The 24,579-nt window shown below is 37.4% G+C and overlaps 1 protein-coding gene across 2 annotated transcripts in view; it reads left to right on the forward strand.

Moving 5' to 3' along the window:
* Nucleotides 1–24,579, forward strand: part of LOC148821802 (hyccin 2-like) — a 145,910-nt gene that overhangs the window by 82,018 nt on the left and 39,313 nt on the right. Inside the window, exons 6-7 of one of the 2 annotated variants that reach the window (XM_088930727.1) lie at nucleotides 14,949–15,064; nucleotides 20,870–20,965. In XM_088930727.1, coding sequence (XP_088786853.1) covers nucleotides 14,949–15,064; nucleotides 20,870–20,965 — 212 coding nt within the window. The remainder of the gene's footprint in view (nucleotides 1–14,948; nucleotides 15,065–20,869; nucleotides 20,966–24,579) is intronic. The other variant, XM_088930728.1, reaches the window with a different exon arrangement.

Below are 24,579 nucleotides of genomic sequence, written 5' to 3' on the forward strand. Positions count from 1 at the left end.
CTGTCTGCTCTATTTAAGCTTCCTTCTTTATTCAACTGAAGCAATTTCTCACTCTTCTGTCTAATGTGCTGTGTAGTTGTGCTGTTACCACAATGGCTACTATGCATCACCCACATGGGTGCTGCACACTAGTGGGGAAGGAAGTGGGTCTACTAAAATATGTAAAGAACTCTGGATCCTTTGGGATAAAAAGTGCTATATAAATACAGTAGACCATTGTCCAATGTGGAAGTTACATTCATCCAAAGCGATGCATTAGGCAAATTCACGTTGGAGAAATGTAACATCTTACAGTATATAATAATAATGTGAATGCAGTCTGTTAAAGTCACTTAATAATACCAATACATATGGACTGTACATTGTATGTTATAGCCAAATCACCCTATCTTTATATTATTGACAATCACCCTAACTTTACTGAACAATGAATGAAATGCAAATATAATTTCCCCTCCATTGTTAGGAGGCAGTGGGTAGAGCTGCACCATCTTCACCCCAGCGACACTCTCCCCTATCAGTGGATACTGAAGGGAGGGCATTTACTTCAGCCCTGTGTAGAGTACAAATCTACTGGAGACCTTTTTTCGAGCAGAAGAAGAGTTTATTGCATATTTGGCCTAAGAGAAGCACCTTCCTTGAAATTAGGAAGATGGTTCTGACAAGAAAATTTACAACTGACCTTTTATACACTTACTTGATAAGGAAGACAAACAACTTAAGTCTCAAAAAGGAAAACTTCAATTGTATTTGATTTCTATTGGTTAAGCAAACTTCTACGACAATTGCTCAAAAGATTCCCACTTGCCTGCAATCATAAGATGTCTACGTAACTGAGCTATGTCAGTGTTTTCTGATGGCAGGTACAGTTGTGATTGGTCTTCAACACAAAAACAATTCTTTTGAATTGTTAAAACAATCATTCTTTGTGTCTGCAGGCTCCTAGTCTTATCAATAGCCGATACATTAATGTTGAAGCTTGTGTTTTGCTGAACGGGGTGTACAGAGAAAGAATTTAACCCTTCACCTGTGACACACTCTCCCCCCCCACCCTGGTAAAACTCTCTCACTTGGACGGAGGCTTCCCTGCTGGCATCCCAGGTGCAAAACCCAAAACCTGTGCACCATCACCACCCTCCTTCTCTGGAGCTTCCAGTTAGAATGGAAATAGCATCCCTTTGTCATCTGTAGCTTGATCTGCCTTGCCTCCTGGGACTTGAGCATTGTTATTTCCTATTCCTTCTCCTTCAGAGACAGGGAAGTCCTTCATTGAGCTCCCTCAGGGATCTAGGTGGTTGCTGGCTTCTCAGGGAATATGTCAACTTTTCTCTCAGATCGAGGTTGCAAATGGCAAAATCCCTCTGGACAGTGCATGTCGATGACTGTTGATGACAGGGGCCTCCTCAGACTCCTGTTGTTTTTTTTATCACATAGGACCCATCATTACTGCTCACACTCTGCTTGCAAAGTTAGTCAAGCCTCCTCTGCCACTTTTAAATACTCCCCCAGACCTAGAGTCTCCATGACAATCTGACTGAAAAATTCTTGTGCACTTGGTCTGAACTATTGTAACCAGTGTTCTACATCTGTGGGCAGGATAATATGAACAACAGTGACTCTCCGTGCAGTGACTAGCACACCCCTCACTAGAACAGTAAACAGGACAGACACTGTCTTTTCCTGCCGGCAGGATAATCTGAGAGACAAGCAACCTCAGGGTTTCCCTCATACTCGTCAGCCACTAAGGCACTAGATTAACTGCTGCTTTGTTACTTAATATGCAGCCTTAACAGAGTTCAGCTTCTTCACATTCTTTGCAAAGACAAAGAGGTTATTGATATTCTCTTGCTCTGTTACCTCTCTTAGTTGGAGTATGTCTCTCCTTCCCTGTGACTATTTTGCAGCAGGGTTTTGGTAGAGAGAACCCTCTTCTCCAACTGTTTTTTTCTCAGCAAGTAAATGCTTCATCTGGGCTTGCAAAGTGGTCATCCGGACCCCCAGTCCTTCACTTCTGCCTCTGCACTAACTATCCTGGAAAGAAGTCCAAGGAGGGTGGGTATCTCCTGGTTGGCTTTTTTTAGCTCTGTTTTAAGGCCGTGGACACTGCTGCTAGACTGTTCCAGCTCACTGCCCAACTCCTTCAATTGGCTTTCCAGTGAACCTCAGGCTCACTGGTGAAAAGCTGGCTGGGCTGCATCTTGGAGACTGATGGCCCTGGACTCCAGACTCAGCTGTTCATTATCCAGAAAAGCCTAACTGTTTACTCAACTAACAATATATAAGTGTTTGATAACCGTAGTTTCATTGAGAATGAACGGTTAGTTTTTATAAGTAAGTTCACTTACTGATGACACTGAAGCAGTGTCAAGGAAAATAACTTGACCTTCTTATGTAGGTATAACACAGGAATAAGTGTCTTATATGTGCAGACTGATAGATACAAAACAACAAAGATAAAAGTTCCTATTCTTAACTAAAACGTGTAAACTAGCTATGATTGTTCATATTTACCTATTCTTTTTGTATGTTTTATTTTCCTGCACCAGCCGGTGAAGTGTTTCTGTTAAATTGACCTTGTAGAGTAATATTCCTATCTTTTTTGTTTATTCCTGACTCAGTTAAATTGAGATTTTTTAACTACAAATCACTTTCAACGAATTTTAAATAAAAAAAAGTTATTTCTTGTTTCTTCTACATTCAGTCCTGGATCAAAATAATACAAGTAATATGAATAATAACAGAAAAGATACAATAAATACATTGCGTAGTTTAATGTATACTATATGCTTAACTGAATTAATTACTCATTATTGGTATTACAAATTTTGTCTCCAGCTGAATGTTTGATCTTGCTATGTTTATTTTTTTCAATATGGGTAGGAAATCCTGTTCGGGATCAAAAGCTTAGGAAATGAAAATTGTTTTTTCTACCTAGCTTCATAGAAAATCCTGTCTCATTGCAAAGACTCACAGATAAGAAAAGGTGTCCCCTATGCCTTCTGTTAGGTGTCCCCTATGCCTTCTGTTAGGTTTCAACATAAAGGGATCTGAACATCAAATATCTCTTACTGTGACAATTAGTGATTATACCTTTAACTGTTTAAACTTTTGGAGTCCTTGTCACTACATTCAGTTCAAAGTTTTTCAAACATAGTTTCTAACAACTCCAGCATATAGAGGTTTATGCAGTCTTTCCTCTTCTCACAGCTAGATCTAATCTTAAAGGCTGTTGATGGATGAGGAATAAGCTCCAGTAGTGAAGGGGCATTCCCTCACTTGAAGCTGAAATATTACCTGACAAACTGAGAATCTGCTGCGTTAGCCTTACCTAAGATTGTCAGGTTCAATTCCAAGAGGTTTATTGCATTCTGATGACTTTAATATTGCATGCAGCCAACACAAAGATGAGTAATTAATTTGAACTTGAAATGTGTGAATATTGTGTCATTTCTCTTTTTGCTTTCAGACAGGTGACTCCACATTATTGCAAGTGTACAAGCCTGCTCTCTAAAGTATAACACATGCTCATGTTTTTTTTCCTAATTGCTTTTAAGATAGAATAAATAAGAAGCTACTGTAGTATTTGTATGGCATTTGTGATTTTGTACTTGGTGATACTAGTGGAAACTTCAGACACTTAATTCATGATTCTAGCTATCATACTTCTAAATAATCAGCCTCTGTAGGAATTACTTCAATTTTTAACATTGTCTAAAGAGAGACAGAATGAAAATAGTTTAGAACTATTACATCAGGTGAGGAATTAAATGGAAGCTCTTAAACAGTACTGAAACACTTTAAACATGCAACACATTGATTTTGATGTTCACAATGCAAAAGTGACTGATTTACTCATTATAGTATTTTTGCAGATTTAAAAAGTCCACAGATTCACCAGTTTCAATCAAATATTTTGAGGGAAACTTTGCTTTGGGAAAAAATGTGCTGGCAGGAACTTTGCAACATAAATTCTGACTAATTACTGGACTCCAGTACTGCTGCCAGCTGATAGAACTGATCCTTGTTTTAGAACCTGTCATCCACCACAAACTGGAGTACTGGCCAACCAAGAATGATAATAAATTTACCAATAACTTGGATAATTTCCCCAAGACCAAAACTATTTACAGTGTTTTCAGCAAGTTCTGCCTGCAGTGGGTCATAAACGATAAAGGCTGCAGCCAGGAGATTGACATGAACAACAGATCCCTGCCTGATGAGCTGAACCATTTCTAGGCTGCTTTGATGCTCTGAACACGGACACTGCTGAGAAGACCACAAGTGTACAGGGCGAGTTTGTTCTGAAACTCTCAGAGCAGGATGTGCAGAAGACTCTGAGCAGGGTGAAAGTCCGTAAGGCTGCAGGGCCTGATGGGATACCACCCCGCGTCATTAGGACATGTGCACCCCAGCTGAACACAGTGTTTACGGACATCTTTAACTCCTCCCTGTCACAGTCCATTGTCCCCACCTGCTTAAAAAAACACTTATTGTTCCACTCCCCAATAATAATAATAATAATAATAATAATAATAATAATAATAATAATTGCTTACACTTATATAGCGCTTTTCTGGACACTCCACTCAAAGCGCTTTACAGGTAATGGGGACCCTCCACCACCACCAATATGCAGCACCCAATTGGATGAAAAAGGCAAAAGTGATGTGCCAAATGATTACCGCCCAGTAGCATTAACATCTGTGGTGATGAAATGCCTGGAGAAGCTGGTGTTGTCATACATCAACTCCTCCATCACAGAGTCCCTGGACCCCTTGCAGTTCACCTAGCAGGAAGACAGATCAGTGGATGATGCTGTCTCCCTAGCTCTACATAAGATAAGAAAAGATTTTTTTATTCTCCCCTGAGAGAATTTTTTTAAGGACACATAGCACTCCTGTACATTTAAATAGAATGCAAACAAAAAAAGAAGAAAAGAAAAACATTGCACATTATTCTATTACAAAAAATAAGAAAAACATTACACATCACTCAACATGTAACATTTATAACACATCACAAAACATATTGCACTCAAGTGGGTTGTAAGAGTCAAAATTGTGTTTATCCTCGACATTAGCATTGACAGCTTTAACGGATAGTGGAACAAAGGAATGTTTGTTTCTGTTTGGCTTACATTTCGGAACCCTAAAACGTTTGCCAGAAGGAAGAAGTTGATATTCAGAATTGAGGATGTGGGAAGGATCTGATATAATTTTTCCCGCCTGTTTGATTATGGATTTTTCAAAGATTGTCTGCAGGGAAGGATGTTTTTTCACTCCCATGACCTTCAAAGCTGTCTGGATGAGGCGGGTAATTTGCAATTTTAAATGAACTGATAGATTACCAAACCACTCTGTAATGTCATATCTGATAATGCTCTCGATTACAGCATGCTAAAAGAGTAGCATTACTTCCTGTCGAACCCCAAACACCAGTTAGTTTTTGCAGGAAATATAAGCGCCGCTGAACTTTGGAGTTCAACATGAGTAGTTCAGCACAGGTTACTGTCTATGTGTACACCTGAGTACTTATATGAATCAATTACCTGAGTGATAAGTTTGTTGTGGTGAGTCATCACCAACTGCTCTGGGATCAAAAACGATTTCTTTTGTTTTTTTAACATTCAGAATTAGGCTAATGTCATCACACCATTGCACAAACCTTTGGATTTCTGACATGTATACAGATGAGCTGCTACCTCTATGCATTAAGCCAAGCACAACTGTATCATTTGAGAATTTGAAACTGAAGTTGTTTTGACTACGGCTTGTACAATCATTTGTATAAAGTGTGAACAGAACTGGAGAGCTCACACTGCCCTGAGGGGCACCTGTGCTAATAGATTGTGACTTGGAAAGAGTTTTGTTGACCCTGACATACTGTGTGCGATTTGTTAAAAATGAATGGTACCATCTTATAATGTTATGGTTAACAGACATTTGCCTCAGCTTGCTTATCAATAGATGGGGCTGCAGCGTATTAAATGCAGAGCTGAAGTCCACAAACAGCATCAGAGCATAGGCATTGGGGTCCTCTAGGTGTTTTAGAACAAGATGCATAACGCTGTTAATCGGTGCCCCGTCTGTGTTTATATGCAAATTGATATGGATCCAGTACAGTGTTCACTTCTGAGCACAGCATGGATACCATAGTCCTCTCAAAGCATTTGATAACAACAGAGGTCAGTGCTACCGGCCTGTAGTCATTGTTATCTGAAGGACAGGGCTTTTTGGGTATTGGCACGATTATTGCTTTTTTCCACAGTGCTGGAAGAGAGTGAGAGTTAAAGGACTTCTGAAAGATGGGGCACCATGCTGGTGTTAATTCCTCTGCGCAGTTTTTTAAAAGAGAGGCAGTGATGCCATGGGGGCCTGTTGCCTTTTTCGCACATATGCACTTGAAAGATTGTGTGGTCATCTGCGGACTTATTACAAACCTACCAGCACTACTGTCAGCTGTAATAGTATCTAATATACTATCACATGCACCAAAGAAGTCATGTTTTATCTGAGTCTCACACCTCAGATAGAAGTCGTTCAGCTCGTTTGCTTTAGCCAGCTCATCCAAAGTATGGAATTCATGTTTGTGACTGTTTTCATTGTTTGCCACAACCTCCTGGAGTTCATTGTTTCAGAGTCACTCTCCAATGTCTCCTTGTGTTGATTCCTTGCATTCCTGAGTTTTAGTTTAAGCTCTTTTTGCAGTAATGTCACTTGCACTTCTTGATTCTGATTTTTAAAAGCGAGTCTTTTACGGTTGATGCAGTCTATCACATCCTTAGTTATATATGGTTTATTATTTGGGGTCCACTGTTATGCTTTGCTTGGCTATGACACTGTCCACACAGAAATTAATGTAGTCTGTAAAAATCTCTGTTGCCTCATTAACCTCCAGACTATGAAATATCTCCCAGTCTGTGCAAAGAAAACACCCTTTCATCTCAATACTATCATCAGTCTATACATTTACAGTCTTACTGACAGGTTTGCTGCTCTTCAGAGCTGTCCAGTAAGTGGGGATGAGGTGAACAGTGATCAGAGTTAGACACAGGTGGTTTGGCTTGGCGGTATAGGCTTGTTTTATATTACCTAGCATTTGTCTAGAACTCTGTTCTCTCTCATCCCACATTTGATATACTGTTCAAGCCCAGGCAATGCCATCTCCATTTTACAGTGATTAAAATAACCCAAAATAAACACGGGAGCTTCCGAAGTCTGCTGGAGTTGCTCATGTACACAATCGGCTACCTGAGAAGGAGCAGCCGCTGCATTTCCAATGGGAGGAAGATAAACAGCACATATAATAATGTTACCGAATTCTCTTGGAAGGTAGAAAGGCCTGAGACTCAGGAACAAAAGCTCAACATTTTTATTGCAGATAATCTTCCTCACAGAGTATTGTCTGCACCACTTATCATTCACAAAGACACAAATACCACCACCTCTGCTTTTCCCAGATGTTTCAATTCTATCTGAGCGAACATGGGAAAACACTTCAATTTCCACAAGAGAGTCGGGGAAGTCTTGTTGAAGCCAGGTCTCAGTAAAGATCATCATACCAGACTCACGGTACTCGAAGCACGCTCTGGTATTGATCCGAAGCTCATCCATCTTGTTCCTTAGGGAACACGTGTTGCTCATGATCATGGAGGGCAAGGGTGGTCTGCTCCCTCTTCTCCTGAGCCACTGCCAGACGCCTCTTTTGCCTCTTCTCCGCGGTTGGTGGTTTCCCCATGCACGAATGTCCTCGGGCACATCTTTGATGAAACTGCAGGGGCTAGCCGCTTCGCGGGATGGCCGTAGTGATAAAAGCACATCCCTTGTATAAGAAAGCAGTGTGCGACTGTTGTTCCTTATGTGATCCGGCATGAGAAGGCATGTAGTTAGAAAGTCGGAGAGAATCAGTGTTGCAAATAGTACTGTGTAGTTTACTAAAATAGACATTCTACAACACTTAAAAAAAAAGCAAATGTAAACAAGAGCCAAAAGAAAAAAGAAAAATAGCAAAACAAAAATAACAAAAAATAACTAACTAATGAGTAACGAAAAAAAAAACTAAAGAAAGTACAGGAGCACAGGTGTCCGTGTCGCAGCAGGGCACTGCCATTGGACAAAAAAAGCCTTGGAACACCTGGCCACTAAGAACTCATATGTGAGAATGCTGTTTGTGGACTACAGTTCAGCATTCAATTCCATCATACCCAGTGAACAGGTGACAAAGCTCAGGGGCACCATGCCACAGGACTGTGTAACTCTGTCTGCAACTGGCTGCTGGACTTCCTAAGCGAGAGACCACAGGTGGTGTGGATAGGTAAAACATCAACACTACTCACCCCGAGCACTAGCACCCCACAAGGCTGCTGTCTGAGTCCGAGGTTGTACTCCCTGTTCACTCACAACTGCACAGTAAGACACAGGAACAACCACATCATTAAATGTGTGGATGACACCACTATAATAGGCCTGATCAGCAATGGTGACGAGTCTACTTACAGGGATGAAGTTGTCCAGCTGCTGAGGAGGTGCTGCCATAGCAATATCCTGGACTTGAACGTGAATAAAACAAAAGAGCTAATAGTGGACTTTCGGAGACACACGCGGCACACTCATAGCCCACTCAGTATTGAACAGAAGTGGGAACAGTCACCAGCTTTAGGTTTTTGGGAATTCACATTTCTGATGACCTAACCTGAACTGTGAACACGGACTCTACCTTGAAGAAGGCTCAGCAGCGCCTCTATTTCCTGAGGTGCCTCAGATGATGGGGGATGCCAGTACCTGTGTTGGTGAACTTCTACCGCTGCGTCATCGAGAGCGTCCTCACCAATGGGATCACTATCTGGTACGGAAACACCAGAAAATTGTGAATGTGGCCCAGAAGATCATCAGCTGTGGTCTCACAGAGATTAAACAGCTCTATGAGAATTCTGGCCATCACAGAGGACAGTTACCACCCCGGGCATGAGCTTCACCCCACTGCCCTCAGGCAAGAGATACGAGAGCATACGGACACTTGCCACTAGATAATATTATTAATACTATTAAAAACATATATAGCTAATTTTAGACACTCCACTTTAAAGTGCTTTACAGGTAATGGGGACTCCCCTCCATCACCACCAATGTGCAGCACTCCCCTACTGGCTGCAAGAGCCATAGTGCGCCAGTACGCTCACCACACATCAGCAATCACTGGGGAGGAGAACAGACTGATAAAGCCAATCCTTAGATGGGGATTATTAGGAGGCCATGATTGGTAAGGGCCAGTGGGAACTTTGGCCAGGACGCCAGGGTTACACCCCTACTCTTTTCGAGAAACGCCCTGGGATTTTAAATGACCACAGAGAGTCAGGACCTTGGTTTTTACGTCTCATCTGAAGGACGTTGCTTTTTTATAGTATAGTGTCCCCTGTCATAATACTGGGCATTAGGACTCACATAGACCACAGGATGAGCGCCCCCCTACTGACCCCACTAGCACCTCTTCCAGCAGCAACCTTAGCTTTCCAAAGTCTCCCATCCAGCTACTGACTAGGCTCACACCTGCTGAGCTTTAGTAGGTCGCCAGTTGTAAGTTGCAAGGTGACATGGCTGCTGGGTAGGTTGCATTGGTAGGTTGCTTTAAATAACTAGTGTATACCAGGCAAGGTATTTAAGGGTCATCAAACCCTGAACCCTGTCCTTGAAACATAGGGAACGACGGTGGGCTACACCACTCCATCTCAGGATACAAGCACGCCAACCCACCAATAAGCTGGCATGTGTTTGAAGATGGGAAGAAACCTGAGCAACCGGAAAAAAACAGGTTAAGACGGAGAGAAGACTGAAACTCCACATAAAAAGCACGCTAGTCAGTAATTCAACTTGGGACCCAAGGCCTGTGAGATCACAGATGCTACCATACTGCTGTTTAACTTTAATAAGAACTGGATTCATGTGTTTATTGGAACTAGTTTAAATTTTCAGCTTTCCATTGATGTGCACACTCTACCAGCAGCTGTGTGTGAGTCTGCAATAGTTAAAACTACAATTTTGGTTTTTACTGTGTCATCAATCTCGCAAATGCACTTCCAAGCTCATGTTGAGCTTTGGCAATTTATTGGCTTAATTGCAAGCTTGGGAGCATTCCCTGTGAAACATCGGGGGAGTGGAGGTGCATAGAATTTTTCTCAGACTTTGGCTCAGCTCCAGGTTGGAAGTTTTACAGTATCTTAAGATTGCATTAGCACACACTTGAATTCTCCTTCCTAAATTAGTTCCACCTTTTTACAGCCTTTCAATATTGCTTGAAAACCTCTGATCTCTAAGTAAATTAACCAAGACCCCTAAAAAAACATGGCAACCAATTATGAAAACAACAGTGTTCCTTTACTTGCTGTGGTGTGCTCCAAGTTTTCTCATGCACCAGTGCATGTGACTACTGCAAATTAATTTGCACTAAATTGGCATGCTGACAAAAGGGAAAGTGCCTGCCTTTTGTGCCTTACCTTAAACTTAAAAGCGCCTTGCCATCACTACAGAACCAATCGACTTGGCATCATGCCCAGACATACCTCAGAATTACAGCTTGATGTGACAGAGTGGAGATGCTGACCCATAATGGCTGATTATACATGCCATCCAATTTACTGATGAATGAAATAGATTCCCATCTACTGTATATGTAAAGTGCTTTGAGATTCTTCGGGATAAATGGTTTTCAGTAAATGCAAGAAATTACTTATTTAATCATATAGGGTCATTATCTGCTTGGCGAAATGTAATCCCTACCTGTGACTGCTCAATGCGATGAAATTTTAAATCCACAAAATAGGGTTTGTAGCTCAGGATGGTCACTTGATCACTGTTTTTTTCCTCTTGTATCCAGAAAACCTAGTGAAAATATAATTAACAGATAACAAATGGAGGTAAACTGCTTAAAGCAAGATGGGTTCCTGACTGTCATTTTGTTATCAGACTTATCATTATCTCTGTGTTAGGAAATGCTGTGGTGTTTAAATTAATGTAAAATTTGGTGGGCTTCTTCACACTGAAACCTTCTGCAAACTTGCACTTCAAATTGCATTCCTTTGTATAACATGCTTCACAAAATGCAGCAGCCAATAGTGCAAACTGTTCTTCTTCACGATACTGTTTGTGCAGTGAACTCCAGTCCTGGTAGAGATTCTACATTCCCCCATAGTTTATCTGCATTTCACTTGCAAATGTGAGTATGTAGGGATTTGCTTGGAAGGCTTCAAAATTGATTGCAGTTTTTTTAATTAGTGTTTAGTTTTATTATCGTGAGGTAATGTTGCCTATGTGGGTCCTCTCATTCTCCCTCTCCAGAAGTAAAACAAAAATGGCTCAACCACAAAGCACTTTAGTGCAAGATGATTCTGGACACTACAAAAGTAGTACTTTTTATAGTTCTTTTACTATTCAAAGACAACATAACAAGACAAAAAAAAACACTACAACATAACTCTCTTTCTCTAATCTGTGCTGGTGGGGCTCATTTTCTACTAGAAGCTCCCCCCCTGACTATACCAAAAAGAGGTTACAACAATTAACACACCTGTACATAATAAACATACTGAGGCACACAGTTCACAAACATAGATATTAACAGTATGTCCTCCTTACATTTTACTTATGTGGTTTCTACTGTACTTGTGGATAATGCACATGTGCGCTCTGACATTATAAAGCCAAGCTGAATGCCTGCGGCTCAGCTTGGGTCCTTTACAAGAAAGACGGAAGCAGCTCTGCACTCCCAGACCCATGTGACAAACAAATAGAAGGTACAGCACCCCACATACAAACACATAAGTAAAATAAAAAAATGTTTAAAGTTTTGTCTATGGGAGTGTTTTGTTTGCTAAGAAGTTTAAACAGGTAGGGAACGAAAATGAAGGATAATGCATGTAATGTATACAATCATCTATGAATGCATACTAGCTTATGTGTGTTCACCCACAGTATGTTGGCTAATAATACTGGAGAAATTAATGGATACATGTAGTGAAATGTATGTGTTAGTCCTGCCTGGAATGAGTGACAGAGCACTATGTCACAATTACATACTTCAGTTTTATAAACTTTAACCATTTTGAACTTATATGACTTCGGATCAAGGACGGTTTAGAGACATTAGTGCTCTTGGAAAAGTACCTTTTAATGTCCACAGACAGGAGCTAGGTTCGGTAGATTATCTAAAAGATTTTACAATAATAATAATAATAATAGCTTACATTTATATAGCGCTTCTCTGGATACTCCACTCAAAGCGCTTTACAGGTAATGGGGACTCCCCTCCACCACCACCAATGTGCAGCATCAACCTGGATGATGCGACGGCAGCCATAGTGCGCCAGAACGCTCACCACACATCAGCTATCAGTGGAGAGGAGAGCAGAGTAATGAAGCCAATTCATAGATGGGGATTATTAGGAGGCCATAATTGGTAAGGGCCAGTGGGAAATTTGGTCAGGACACCGGGGTTACACCCCTACTCTTTTTGAGAAACGCCCTGGGATTTTTAATAATCACAGAGAGTCAGGGCCGCGGTTTTTACGTCTCATCCAAAGGACAACGCCTTTCTTACAGCATAGTGTCCCTGTCATTGGGGCATTAGGACCCACACTCACTGCAGGGTGAATGCCCCTGCTGGCCCCACTAACACCTCTTCCAGCAGCAACTTTAGTTTTTTCCCAGGAGGTCTCCCATCTGGGTACTGACCAGGCTCACACCTACATAGCTTCGGCAGGTTGCAAGTTTTGAGTTGCAGGGTGATATGGCTGCCAGGTTTGATGACCTGAAGATATCTATACTGCATGTTCAGCACTATAGTAAACACAAGGTAAAGCTAATTGAATAAATAGTAGTACAGCTGAAATTTTGTAATTCTTTACTGACCATTTATTCTTATTGTCCTAAAAAAGCATAAGAGGTCTGGAGATTTTCAGCAGGATAATGAAATGAAACACAACACAATGTAATGAGTAACGAAGGGGGAATGACTTGTTTGTGAGATGTTTCATTTTCTTTAACATGTGTCCACTATTTTCCTCAAAAAGCTCATCTCTGTCTGACTGTACCTTATGTGGAACTTTTTTAGATTTAACATGGTTGAAACTGAACTCTGAATCATAATGTACAGCAGTGCACAGGTGCTGAATGAGATTCAAGTCTGCAAATTACTACAGTGACTATCGAAAGTCAACACCCCCCTTGGACTTTTTCAGATTTTATTGTGTTGAAAAAAACTCACATCTCTGCTGGAGTTTGCCCAAAGGCATGTGAGAGACTCAACAATTTGGAGAAAGATTCTATGGTCTGATACTTTACTAGAAAGTAATTTGTGGGACCTATACTACAGGTGTGGGATTGACATAGTGCCTAGTCCACTTTTTCTACACTTGTAAATGTTTGAGGAAGGGACATCTTTGCTGCCAACAGTGCTTTAAAAGAATGCATGCATTTTTGAAGAAAAGTTTAATTTTTTTTTGCTTTTTTTTTTGCTTTATGTACCCAAGAAATATGTGCACTAGATAAATGTGTATTATTTCAGAGAATGAATCTTGAAGGTAACATCTGTACTGTAGTCAGCCTGCAGCCGTTTGAAGTAATTTCATTTCTCAAGAACTGATGCTATTTGCATTTGGTATGTCTGTCAAAGAGATAAGTACTGAAAGAAACCTGAAATTAGCCACTGTTTCTGGCACTTGCATACCTCTTTTCTTCTTCTTTGTGTTTCTATAATCTCTCAGTTATATCTGTATTTATCTTGTTATATAAATTCAGCTCAACATAGCATTCATTGCGCTTAAATCCCATGTGTCTGTGATTTATGACAGTGAATCGTGATGAAAATATAGTAAAAAATAGAGTGGTATGTACAGTATTGTATTTGATTCAAAAAGCCAACATTTCAAAGCACATTCATTTTAGCAGCTTTGATTTCTCTCGTCAGCTACACACAAAAAACAAAGCTGCTTTGTTGTATGTACAGTTCCTTAATGTACCTTAAACATAACGTTTTAAAAAATGTTATGATGTATGGATGAAAATACTCATCCATGGTAAAAGTATTCAGTATACATGGAATGAGAGATGAGAAAATATTAGGGTTGGGGGCTTGAAGGCCATCTTGGACTCTGCTTTATATAACAGAAATAGGAGTAAGCTCTGTCTACTTGAGCGACAGGTTTGTGAAGGACTTTGACTTCTGCAGAGAGGTATTGGCATACATGTGACAGTTTCAGTTTTTAAAAAGAGAAATCCAGCCATATTTTTATTTACAAGCTGCAGCATGTTTAAAAGTTTTGCATTGATTATCATGTTTTGTGATTATTAAGCTTTTCTTGAGATAGTTATACAGTAACAGTAACTCATAGCAGACAAGTGGGTATTTGTGGGTATTTTTGTGAATAAGCAACATTTGAAAGGCTGATTTATAGATTTCACCACTAGAGGCCATGCTTCCTTTAAAATGTTTTTGGAGATCCTTTACATACTGTGTGTTACTGATATTGGTGTAAGTTATACACCAATCTGTATCACTTAAAATCACTCAATTACAGCACCACTTAAACGTCTAGTGTCCTACAGGCTGTGTCAGTGCATGCTGTGCTGGACATGTAGTGTTGTATTGAATGTAATGGGCTAAATTATTTGAATAACTTTAGGCACTTGCACATTCAGTACCTCAGACTTTTAACAATATAAATGCCTCTCAGTTTATCATATCTAAAATGCATCCTTACCATTAATCTGAATTCTAAATGTGATTTATCTCATAGTGGAATGGAGTAGATAGGGATCTCTAGCTGTGTCAGTTATTGGCAACTATGGCATCATATATGACAAAGCACTGTAATGTGCCGTAAAAAAGAAATGTCAGTGTTGGGCCCGTGCTGACGCCTGCTCTGAGCTGTTGTGTTGTGTGTTTCTGTGTCTCACCAGCCCTCCAGTCTGGGATCGATGGCTTTAACAGAGGGGGCCCTGAGCCAGCATGACCTCATCAGGGTGGTTTACAGTGACCTCCACCCCCAGAGAGAGACCTTCACTGCACAGAACAGGTATGGGTGTGGCTCAAGCTTTCTTTTAGCTGTCTTTTCATGTCCTGAAACTGTTTACACTCTATACTAAAGGATTTTAAAATTATCAACATGAATATTACAAGATATAACATTGATTTGTAACTGACTACAATTGTAATGAGAAATAACTGTGTTTAATTTTTTACCAAGATTTGAATGTGAAATGTGAGTTTGTTCTAATTTCTGTTTCTGGTTTACAATTTTTAAACCTAATCTAGTTTGATTCTCTGGCACATACACTAAAAACTTTTTTAATTTGATCATTTATTGTTTTCCGTTTATGTTTTGCTTAATCTGTTTTAAAATTGACATTTTATTATATACTATATTTTGAACTTGTTCCCCTTTTCCCCCTTTTTAGATGTTAATTGTGTATAGGAATAAATATTCTAATCTCTGACTTTCTAATAAATACTTTAAATCAGAAATTGTAATTCAAAATGTAACCTTAATGAAAAGGTTTAACATAATTTTCATGGTGGTTCTTCTATCTTAAACATCGTTAGTATGACAGTGGGTGCATTATTATACTGTAGATTTATAACTCTTGTGAAATTTTGTGATATTTAATTATTTAATTAATCAAGTCTAAATATTGATCTAGGGTTTTCTTATTTAGGAAAGGATCTGACAGTTATCAAAATTGTGTGTATTCTATTTTTCAATGTAAATCAATGAGAAGGAGGTTTGTACCAGAAATGATCAAGTATAAAGGAAGGCTGAAGTAATTTTTCTTTTTACTTTCTAGCAATATCTATTTTTTTAATTATGCTAAGGCTGTTTATGAAATTTAATTATACTGGTACTCTTCATAGCTTATTTACAAATACCATTTTGTAATTATCAGTCATTGGCTTAAAGGAACGATATAATTTTTTTGCTTACTATTTATGATACGGTCACTTCATTCTTCTATGGAGAATTGTGTGTTAATGAACTTCGACACTCTTAACTGTAATTTAACAAACAGTTAGCAGCAACTTCTCAACTGGCAGCGCAGTCCTTGCTTGTACTCACTTCAGTAGCAGATCTGGTTCCGAGGTCAAACAACCTTTGACATTTAGGTTCCGATAACCTACATCAACTATAACAATCATATTAAGTTAAATGTTTTTAACCACCTGTTTTGGCCTATCTGTTTTTATTTTCTAAATTGTCATGGTGACTTGCTGTTGTCAGTTTGTGAACCTTACAAGAATAGATGTTTTATGTCTACTGTTTTGTTTTATGATACATTTGAAATTTATATATTTAACTAGGAATATTAGCGAAAGAAAACTTCTTTTATGTAATTTATATGATTAGGGCATTTAGTTTTTTTCTACTGCCAGACCAGTAATGCACAACTCCAGTCCTAGAGGGCCAGAAGGTTTATTGTTTTATTTCCACTTGATATTTCAGTTACCGAATTGAACACTCTTTGTTTAATTAGACCAGCTGAAGCCATTGCTTATTTAGAAGCTTAATTTTTAAAAAGACGTCCTGGACAGCATCCTTTGAGGACCAGAGGCCCCTGATGTTGGCACTTTAACTCTTATAATCATTAGGTTATCAGCATAATTTATGTGATAAATTATATAATTAGATAAATTTGATGATTTTATTGGTGCAGATCAAGAAAAGGATACAATTAAAGTGTAAAAAAATAAAAATAAACATTAACTTCAGTGACGCAATATCAACCTGATGTACTGGACACCAGAGACCGACTTAATTTAAATTAAGTTAAATAACTTAATTTAACTTAATTTGCAAAACCTCCAGATTATCATTTGTCATAATACAGTTGTTTAAGAGTCATGAAGTTAAGAGTCCATGGAACACGCAAAAAGATTGAGGACTTTATAAATGAATTCCCATCACCGGTCCAGCAAATGCACAGCACAGTATGATTCAAACAGATCATAAATTTCTCAGGCAGTCTCAAGGGCTTTGATGACGAACATAAATCCAAAGTGGATAAACAAAAATGCTGTGCTAAACAAAACAGCAATAGTTTCCAATCCAATTTGTTTGGATGGGTTTTGGAATTAAGCCGATAACTTACTTACAGGCTTAACAATGTGTATCTGTTGTTTCCAGTTCCATGGAAGCTGAATATTTAAGAATTTGTTCATATGGGCAGGTTTTAACACAGCCACATCAATCCATAAGATATGTCTTAAATTTAAGACCAAAATATAATATTGGATGCTTTCTTTCACTAGACATTCAAATGGCATTTATGTGTACCTTACAAACTGCTTTTACTTATTTTCTTGCTTTGTACTGTTCTTATTTAGATTACTGCAACTTAATTAATACGTTTATGGCTTATTTCTGATTTGCAGTATTTTTAATTTCTTCGGAGACACTGTTTATGTTCCTCATGATAATCTGAATTTATTGAACAATATTTAAATTTATTGAACTATTTAATTATACTATATGATGGACATGAATTGAAATTGCTGACTCCGGGGAAAAGAATGCAAGGAGCACAAAGTAAAAGAACCGTGTGATTGTTTCAATAGACATATACTGTTATTACTGTTAATTTACATACTTATCCACATGTAACCTAATCGTATAATAATTAAATAGTAGTAATTAAATGACTAATTGAGATGATTAACATACTGTAATGGATTGATCGTTTAATAGGCAGCTTTAGAAATGTTTATAATCACCTCTTTGCTCTGGAGGACAGAAATACAGGTATGGTGTATTTTGGATGGTGCTAACACATTAATTATTTAATTATTAATGCTAACACATTCATTATTTAATTAGACCTGGATGTCAACATAAAGTGGGATATTGAGTTTTCATTGATCACCATCAGTATTTTTTTAACAGCTAGACAAAACAGTAATGAAACCAATGATATTAACGAGGTTGACATGGGTATGAGCTGTAGTGGTTTATAAGTCCCTGAAACTGATTAGCAATGAATTTACTCTCATTTCCTATGCTACCTCTTACAAGCAATAATATTGACATACCATCAATAACTAAATATCCAAACTTCTCAAATGGTTAAAATTCACACCACTGTTTACTAACTTTGTAAAAGTTAAAACATTCATCTATGCATTATATTGCTACTAAAACACAGACTTTTTGAGTGAAAATCCTTGGGTTGTTTGAAACCCTGACATTTTGTATGGAAAACCCATGTTTTTGGAAGACATTAACCTGTCCATTTGAAACCATTCTTTATAAATCTGTGTACATATTCATATATGTATGCACTTAAAGAGACCTCCACATCACAGAATATTTCTTATACATTTTGCATTTGGTATAGTGAATGGGTAGCTATTACTTTTCAATGCATTCATTACAGGAAAGTAGAATTTAAGTGCTATACTTACAGTGAAAATAGTAAATATTGAGACAGTGAAGTGAAATTTGTAAGTTTTGCTGTGTACTAATAACATTTGTATTAAAGATCCAAAAATTAATTAGAGCCAAAAGTATACAATTTCTTTTCTTTTAGAATTAAATGAGTATTTACTCACATACCACTTACTTGCTGTAACTTCTTCAAGGCTGCAACCCATCGACATCACCAGACTCTTAATATGTTCGCTTGAGATGCTTTGCCAAGCCTTAACTGCAGCCATTTTCAGCTGTTACTTGTTTGTGAGGTTTTCTGACTTTAGTCTCCTCTTCAACAAATAAAAGAAAACATAAATAGGGTTCAGATCAGGAGATTGACTTGATACTACCTCTTCTTCCCGATGAACTTGGTTAAGCGTTTAGCATGTTTTGGGTCGTTTCCTTGCTGCAGGGTGAATTTCTGCCAATTGAGTTTGGAGGCATTTTTTGGACATTGGCAGATGAGGTATTTTTGTACACTTCAAAATTCATCTTCTTTCTGCCATCATCAGTTACATCATCAGTAAAGACCGCTGAGCTAGCTGCAGAGGCAGCCATGCATGTCCAAGTCATGACACTACCTCCACCATACTTGACAGATGAGGTAGTGTGCTTAGTATCATTTGCAGTTCATCTCTTTCTCCACACTTTTGCCTTTTCATTACCTTGATAAAGGTTTATCTTTGTCATGTCTGTCCATAAAGCTTTGTTCCAGAACTATTGTGGCTAATCTTTATACTGTACATATTTGTACATTCTAATGTGGCCTTTCTGTTTTATAGAGCTGATGAGAGGTTTGCATCTTGCAGTGTAGCCCTTGTAATTCTCGTGTCAAAGTCTTCTACGCACAGTAAATTGAGATACTGTCACCCTTGTACTCTGGAGATTGTCTGCCTGCAATTTTTTTTAGAAGTACTATACTTGATGTTAAAAAGCTACCACTGTTTGAGAGGGAAATTTGTTTGAACAGATGTTTGAAGACATGAAATAAATATATTTGTCTTCTATTTTTTAGTATTTTAACATACATATATATACACATCTACAGACATATTCAGAAGTATGAATACATCTTATTTTTTTAAAGTATTGGATTAGATGAAGGTTGTGATTTCCAAAAGTTACTTTGGTTTGGATTGAATTTTTTAACTTGTAAGATATTGTAAGAAACATTATCATGTTATCATGTTTCTGAATTTGTTTCCGAATGAGATCAGTTCAGTGTTTTCAAAAGTATGTCAAGCTGAGCAATTCTGTTCAATTTCCATGACTCAAACAAGAAAGTCTTTTGTAAGAAGTTTTGTTAACTTTATTTTATTTTAAAATCTGGGTTTCGCCAAATGTGTGCAAATTAAATGGCTTTTATTTAAAAAAATATTCAAAGCTCTAATGATTATTCTGTATTCAACTGCTGTCATCTTTCTTGGATGACCTGGTTTTAGTCCATTGCTTACTTTCTTTTTCAAGACATTCCATATTGTTGATTTTGTGATACCCTATCTCTTGCAATGGTTCCAGTAGAATTTTCTTTGCTCTCATCTTCACACTTGCTTGCTTTTCCATCATAGACAACTCTCTAAACTTTATCTTGGTTTATACAGTACACAATATATATTATACAGTACACGCAGTATATACCGTCACAGCTCTTTTATGTTTTCACAGTTAATGCAAAATGGACTACCTGAGCAGTTAAAAACAACTATCACCCATTTGCCCCCACCCATAAACTCAGCTGAAGTGGGGGATTGAACATAACAAATGACATTGTTCTAAACTGGGTAAACATATATGCAAAATAGTGCTCCTAAACTAAAGCTGAAATTCAAATATTTTGATCTTATATACATATTTTATATACATATTAATGTAGAGCAAAATGACAAATTTTACTTCACTGCCCCAATTTGTGGTATGGATAATACAGAATCCCACACATTGCAACTTGGCGCCATTGGCTCCTCAGTCAAGCACATAGTCCAAATGTCTGAACCTGTGATTCCTCTCTTCCTAAATGAAATTACTACTGAAGCAGCACTTCATCACAATACTTCATTTCACAATAACAAGAAGAGCTTACTTAGAGGGATCAAAAAAGAAACTTTGCCATAAACACTTGGCCACCACAGGCCAGTTATTGCAGAGGAAAACTTTCTGACACCTTAAAACCCCCAAGGATTGAAACCAGTAGGTAATTTCTCTTTCCAATGTAGACAGCTACTGTTTTTATAGGATTTTCCAACAGTTTATGAGCTGTTTAATTCTGTTATATCCAAACACTGAAAGGAATTCATGAAGTTCAGATTCAAAAGTAAGATCTGAATGCAAAAATGTTTAACAGTTGGTCAAATGAAATGTGTAATATGTCAAAACATTAACTTGCAAACAGTGTTGAATTCTTGTTTTATTTGACTCTTGTAGATTTGAAGTGTTGTGTTTCCTGATGTTGTGCTACAACTCTGCAGCAGTTTATATGCCTTGCTCTTCCTACCAGTCTGCTTGCAGGATGTGTTCACGGTAAGACTCATGTCTCATTTAAGGCATCCTATATTATCTATCATCTAAGAGAACCCCAGGAGAAATCCAAGCATGACACGAAAGTACACTATATGTAGATTTTCTAAATCATTTGATTCTGTTTTAAAATTAAGATGCACTCACTTTTGTGTTTTGTTTATAGCACTTTCAGTATGCTCTTTTACCAACAAATTTATTACAGATGTGGAAAACATTTGTTTTATTCCTAAGCTAATGAGAAACTTCACCAAAATAGTATTCTCTCAAAATGTATCATACAAATGTTACCAAAGGTGCACTTTTTAAAAAATCTGTCACTATCAATGTCAAGTGGGTTGGAATACCTCATTCTTTTGATGGTCTAAGTAACAAATAATTTATTGAGTCAGCTGTGTCAATATCTACAGTATTTGATATGTATTACAAAACAATCAAGGTTAAGATTAAAATGTCTTTTAAATCTTGTGAATCTTGCTCCTCTTTCCCGTGTTGTTGTTCTCTGATTCTGACAGTACTAAACAAGACTTTAATTCCATGAAGCCTGAAGTTTTAATTATAATAATTTAACAGAATACAGTACATGAGCTCACTGAGGTCATGGTACCATTTAATATGATTTCCTAATGGGCGTTTGTTTGGCCTTTTATTGATGGGCTTTGGATAAGGAGTTAAAACAGTGGAACATTTTCAAGAGCACAGAAACATAAATTTGATGGTCACCTCTCATATGTGTTTAAAAGTCAATTCTATTACAACAACTCATGTATATTTTAAACCACTGTGAATCTGACCTGACACTGACTGCCATGATCTCATGTTCTGAATCAGATTGTATCCTTCTTGGTGAAAAAGTATGATCTGATGGAAAGTGCAACTGAAGGTTAACCATCCAACGGTGGTGTGTTCAAAATATTCAAGTAAAAGTTTCTAATTATTACAATTTTTTTTTGCAGGAAACAGTTTTATTTCTGTTTCAACCTGTTGCCTTGTGGCCAGTAGTATGTTCCTAGGGGACAATGGGAAAAAAATAAAAAAGTAGAATATTTATAAGTCATCATGTTGTTAGAGTTTAAATTACATTATATTAATAAATAATAAATTAAGTAATAGTTCTCAAACTGGGTGCAAATACATGCATATCTCATAGCATTCACAATGATTTGTATTGCTTTTTTTAGTTATTTATCTTCTAGTGAGTCTCTCATTTGAAAAGTTTAGAGAAGAGTAATTCATTTTTTGTAAAAGAACACTGAATTAACCTTGAAACACTCACAGCCTGGAGAGGAAAAATCATCTGGAGATCAGCCTTGCCTCATTCTCACCTTAGGGAGACTTTGAACTGTAGTCATTTCCTAAAAACTCTGTTCTCTTCTAATGAACACTTCCACTATAACTGAAGGAAGTGCAGTGTGGAAACCAGAGATCTTTGAAACTTCAACATTGAGTAAATTATAGGAAACTGGCCCTTCAGAATATTATTTTAGATAGAATTTTTCTAAAGAGGAAAATTCAGCCTACTGGATCTCTAGATTTATCTAATGGATCTGTACTATTAAGAGAAAATTGGGGGCATTCAATTTTTGGAAAACCAAGCATGTACATACTGTATATGTAGATTAAACTGTTATGTCGCACACAGCGTCCATTTGGGGTTTACGACGCTGTTGCACTTTGGGTTTAATAAAGAGGGTTACGTCTTTGTCACTTGGGTGCTTTTGCTGGTTTGCCATTCTATGTCAGTTACGAGTTATGTACAATAAAGAGCAGACGTCTGTGAAATCTGTCCGTCTCAGTCCCTGGTTTTCTGCGGTGTAACATGATAAAATGATAAAATTTGTCTGAGGTCAAGAAATATGAAAGGAAACAATTAGCTTTGGTGGATTTCCAAACTTAGTCTCTTATCTGACTTTGAATATTTATCCTATAGATAAGCATGTTCTTTTTTTTAAACTAATCCATCAGGAATTGCTTCGGTTTTAAGTTCTTAATTTCTGTTTTATTTTTTTAAATGAAAGTGCAGTGCTGTGGTATTGTAGCTGCTTTATCACACCAAGGTGGGCTTCAATTATACAGCTGCAGTTAATCCAATTACCTGCTTGCATCTAGCAGATATGCTGTTCAGCTCAAGTGATACAGATATAAAAAAAGAGGACCACATCTGGCAGAGTGTTTGGTTTTTCGGGACAAGTTCTTAAATATTTTAATTAAGTTTGAGTTTTGAACTTGGGCAAGGTGAGCTTATGAACTGATTTCTTTTAAGTCCATTTTATTCAATATCTTTTATGGTACAAACCACATAAACGTTGTACCAAGCTTTGGGGTGTAAGCCTTATGGAGGCCTTCCATTTACATGACGTTACTTCCGTGTAAAACTATGGAATGTGCCTTGTATTATTATTTGAATGCAGGAGGGTGCAAAAAAGAAAGCAAAGATACATAACAAGTGAGCTAACTTGTCTTGTTTGTTGTCATCTTTGGTTCACAACAGATTAAGATAAACACAATAATGTCACCTGTTGTTTTTTCTGCTTTATTGTGATAGCCAAAGACAGCCGTGTGCCGCCAGGTCAATTAAGTAATTAAGTACAGATGTAGACATCTAGAATGTGTAACATGTCTTCTGGTACTGTATACTTTTGAAAGCACTTCAGTATCACGGACAGCACCACGTCACAACATTTTTATTTTATCAGATAATCTGATGCAGAACTGCACTACTTTTTTAAAACCTCCAGGTGCTATGTGTCTAATATACTGTACAGTAAATCTTATTTTAATAATAAATATTTTAGTATTTTACAGTAAATGGTTATTATTATTATTATTATTATTATTAGTGTTGCTGTACAGTATTTTCCTGAGCTAGTCATACTGTATGGTAACACTAACAATTTTTACTCACAGTATGTTAAATATTAACTCATGCTTGTGATAAATTAACTCATTTTAGTAAGGGTCTCCCAGAAGAAATGTTCAGCATAATATATTAAATAAGGAAAAACCTGTTGATAAATTTGGGAAATTAACTGTTAGTCTAGTAACAACAACTAACCTAATTCACACGACTAACCTAATCTTTTACTGGAAAAAGGTTGAGATTAATGCTTCATTACGTTCGTCAATCTGGAGTTGTGCAGCTGGAGTGCCTTAGTAAATTCCAGTGTTTTTTCACAATTTACATAAAGGATCCGCTACTGTTTTAAATGGTTCAGAAGGTTCCTCACAGATAACATGAGTATAAGAGAAATTTGAAAGCATTAACAATAACTAATTTTTAGTCATTCTTCGGAGAATGGCTTTGATACAGAAGCAAAGGTTCACTGAGAATGAGTTTTCTGTTAACTGAAATAAACCACTGGCTTTCCAAGGAACTGCATTCATACAGTTACATTTGAAAAATATAAAAATTACAGTTAAAAAGAAGGTGGCAACAATTGCAAATTCTAAGGGTGACCTTTAAAACCTATGTATGACCATTCATATTCCTTTCGTATTTTTGTGGATACTGTTATCAATTAAATCTAATTAAAATATCTACAGGTTAATACAAGATGTCAGAAATATTATAAAAATATATTTAAATGAGAAACTTTAAATAAAGTGGTGGTCAGTAT

This window comes from Atractosteus spatula, chromosome 13, assembly GCF_055471065.1.
Source record: "Atractosteus spatula isolate fAtrSpa1 chromosome 13, fAtrSpa1.hap1, whole genome shotgun sequence".
Classification (NCBI taxonomy): domain Eukaryota; kingdom Metazoa; phylum Chordata; class Actinopteri; order Semionotiformes; family Lepisosteidae; genus Atractosteus; species Atractosteus spatula.